Source organism: Pundamilia nyererei, unplaced genomic scaffold, assembly GCF_000239375.1.
Source record: "Pundamilia nyererei isolate P.nyererei 1_Seehausen unplaced genomic scaffold, PunNye1.0 scaffold00031, whole genome shotgun sequence".
Classification (NCBI taxonomy): Eukaryota; Metazoa; Chordata; class Actinopteri; order Cichliformes; family Cichlidae; genus Pundamilia; species Pundamilia nyererei.
The window spans coordinates 1,837,167-1,840,679 of record NW_005187432.1 but is presented as its reverse complement, the minus strand read 5'-3'; the positions used below and the strand labels follow the sequence as shown (position 1 = coordinate 1,840,679).

Sequence of the window (3,513 nt, the reverse complement as noted above, 5' to 3'; positions counted from 1 at the left end):
GTCATCCGATATATATCGTTATATTGAACAGCCCTACTGAGCGGTGTACCATAAAGACAGACATAATGAGTTCCCTTATTTTACATGACTTGTGCTAAACATATAACCTAGTCCGAAGGAGATTATACACGTTACTCAATCTCAAACTGCTGAAGAAGAAAATTTATCCCACAGAAAGAAGCCGAGCAGTACAATTAAAGCAGAATTGGTGCACTCTCAGAAATGTACCTGAATTCATTTAGAGATAAAGAAAACATATTTTGATGCTTGGTTCATTTTATACCAAGTCTGTTTTACAGTGCCAGCAATACAGCTAATAGAGCATAAGCCTATTTCAAGGCTAGTTATCAACAAGCAACAAAATCAAAGGAAATGTTTTCACTTTGGAACAAAGGTAAACACCACGTCATCTTCATTGGTATATGGGAGACACACTGAGTAATGTGAAGATTCCATGTCACATGAGAAACAAACAGTAGCACTGAGAATGTACTAAGTGACAACATAAACAAATGTATGAATTCACATGATTTTCTGCAGCACTGCTTTCTTTACTTATATGTAACTGGATTAAGAAAGAAAGCTGCCAACCACGGTGGTGATACTGGGGGTTTTGTCAAGCTGTGTAATGTAAAGAAATCCTGTTTATGTTCACAGTGTCACAGCACAGGTCACTCCACTGGACAAGTACAATAGATTTTTTTTAAGTACCAAGAGAAAAGACATACCTTACTGTATGTCATGTGCCCTTCCATGTGACCATATTAAGCAAAACATGGTCAGTATTGATGCACTAGTAAGCAAAATATTACACCCAAAAAAGGGAAGTTAGTCCAAAAGTTAAAACCACACTACTCAATTGAAGCGAATCAAACTTCTGTGATGGTTGAATTATCAGAAAGCTTCTATAGGTTGAAGAACAGAAAACATAGAAAGGTGCTTAAGCCATGTGAGATATTGGTTGCCTCCTCCACCCAGTGAGCTAAACTAGTGTCCACTAACCTTTTGTTTTTTATTTTAAGGAAGAGCTTTACTCCCACCCAAATATTTAAACCAGACATTATGCATCTATATTTCAGCACCACAAATTCATTGTGATAGATACACAGAAACAAGAGTCTGTTGAGGGTCACTCCAGTTTAAAAAAAAAAATGTTGAGAATGTCGACGTGAGGTTAAAGGAATTTCAGAGCAAGAAAAACAAATAACGCCACCTAGTGTGTGACTGAAGGCTTCACAATAAATGTGAACAAAGCCAGAGAGGCCACAGATGAAGGGGGGCACAGCTCTGCCCTCCCCCAAAAAGGGAATGCTGAGGTCAGGAGGAAACACCTGACCTCAGCTGAATACCATCACACCTTGAAATGAGCAGGAAAATGAACCCATGACAGATGAATCCAAAATGTGACATCTGTTAAGTTACCATAATTAGAATAAAAGATCCAGCAGACTCTTACCTTTCCACCTATTCGGACCTGAGCCTGAAGTTTAGCGAGCTTCTCTTGATTCATAGTGTTCTGTTTTGAAAGTAAAAAAACAAAACACACATTTAACGTGATTTTATTCCCATGCTTATCAAAGAGGGGGAAAAAACAGTTTTTGTTTTTTTCAGCTCTTAATACCACCATCTGCCTGAGGAGCGCCGCATGCTGCTGCTGAAATACAATAGTCCCAGCATGAGCTACAATAATCCCCCAAAATAACAAACTGGAAATGAGCTGACTGACAATCTAATCGTTATACTCATCCTGCTGACCATTATACACTGAATGTGATGAAGAGATATATCCGGGCTTTGTCGTTTTAAATTACATCCACGATAACTGTAGCTAGTTAGGCTGCTAACTAGTTTAGCAGCTAAGCTAATGCTAGCATTAAGCCAGAAGAAACAAGCTGAACGCACCTGCTTTGGTATCGACACCTAAATTTAAGCTCAAATCCAACGATGGAAACAAACCAGCGCAGATGTCTGCTGAGAAATACCCCCCAAATTACCTGTGGTAATGAATTTGCTGACGGTCAGTTGTACTAGTCTCGCCGTTAACCACCCAGCTTAGCTTAAACTATCGTTAAGTCAACAGCAATTACATACATTTCCTGTTGGGATTTTCACTATAAGGTTTAAATAACGCCCGTCAAACGATGTTATATGGCTTTTATCCAGGTGAAAAGGACATAAATGCAAATGTTAAAAATATCTCAAGTTAAATTTAAACTTATATTAACTGACATATGTAAATATATTGTATATTTGCTATATTTCGATGTAGTTCAAACTTTTATTTTGGCACAACTTTCCGGTGTCATATCAGAATTTCGTTGTCTAGCTTCACTATGTGACAAAGCAGCGAAGAGCACGCGGTTATGTGGATGTGATGTCATATGACCCGCCCCTCCAAAAGGAAAATGAATCACCGTTGGCCAATAGTAAAACGCGGACACACACGCGCACACAAACGTGCACGCCCACAAACACAACATGATTATAACAAATATGAAAGTTTTAGGGAAGTTTACATACATTCGTCACGGACATTATTGTCATGGTAATTTGGGGCTTTTCATGATTTTTTCGATTTTTTCTTTATTCAGGTTGGTATGACTGGACAAAATCCTTTAATTAATTTAAATAAACAAGAACTGTGTGCACAAGTTTGTGTTTATTTTGGATTTTCTATAACCCATACAGGGTATATATGAACAAAATCCCATTAATGATTGGTTAAAGTTACATCTCGACCGCTGATATTTGACCAATCTTTTTGGCAGATTTGGTAAAGTTTTAATTGGTTTCCTGGCACAGATCCGGCTATTAAGCATAGTCCACAAATTATCAACAGAGGTTGAAGTTGGGGTTTTGGGAAGGCCATTTTAGAAACTTAATGTTAGCCTGCTTTATCCATTCCTAACCCATTTTTGATTTGTATTTGGGATTATTGTCTCTTTGAACACCCAATTGTGTGCTCTTCCCTTCTTTATTATTCTAACCACTTTGTGCAGTGTACCAGTACCACTGGCATCAAAAGAGTCCTAGGGTGTAATGCTACCACCACCATGCTTGACCAATGAGAAAAGTGTTCCTAGGTTTAAAAGCCTCATCATTACTACTCCAAACATACTTTTCGTCATTGTGGTCAAATAGCTCAACTGTTCTCCAGAAGCCATTTGGTTTGTCCATGTGAAGGGCTGCAAACACTAGTCGAGCCTGAAGGTGTTGACTTTGAAGCAGCACCTCTCAGGCCTCGTCAAGTTAAAGGACATTGTAGAACCTTGAGCTCTGCTTATTAAAAGATCTAATTGAGTATATGAATATATTTTAGCCTGTGTGTAAACATTTGATCCTGTGTGGACTACAGGAAATCAAAAATAAATTGTGCAAACAACTCTCATTTCCTATAGTCATTAAAGATGTAAGTTGTACAATCATTCAACTCTGGAAAAATAACTGTTCAAATCATTAAAAGTAGATTTAAACTTCTGACTGAAGTGAACATTCAAAGGGACCATGGAAAAC

General features: G+C 37.9%; 2 protein-coding genes across 3 annotated transcripts in view; one reads left to right on the top strand and one right to left on the bottom strand.

Moving 5' to 3' along the window:
- Window positions 1-2,103, bottom strand: part of LOC102203421 (transcription factor BTF3 homolog 4) — a 7,383-nt gene extending 5,280 nt beyond the window's left edge. The window contains exons 1-2 of one of the 2 annotated variants that reach the window (XM_005729027.2): window positions 1,903-2,103; window positions 1,457-1,516 (exon numbers count right to left, since the gene is read on the bottom strand). In XM_005729027.2, the coding sequence (XP_005729084.1) occupies window positions 1,457-1,510 (54 nt within the window). In that variant the 5' untranslated portion in view covers window positions 1,511-1,516; window positions 1,903-2,103. The remainder of the gene's footprint in view (window positions 1-1,456; window positions 1,517-1,902) is intronic. The other variant, XM_005729026.1, reaches the window with a different exon arrangement.
- Window positions 1,945-3,513, top strand: part of txndc12 (thioredoxin domain containing 12 (endoplasmic reticulum)) — a 9,461-nt gene continuing 7,892 nt past the window's right edge. Inside the window, 1 exon segment of the mRNA XM_005729164.1 lies at window positions 1,945-2,017. Coding sequence (XP_005729221.1) covers window positions 1,945-2,017 — 73 coding nt within the window.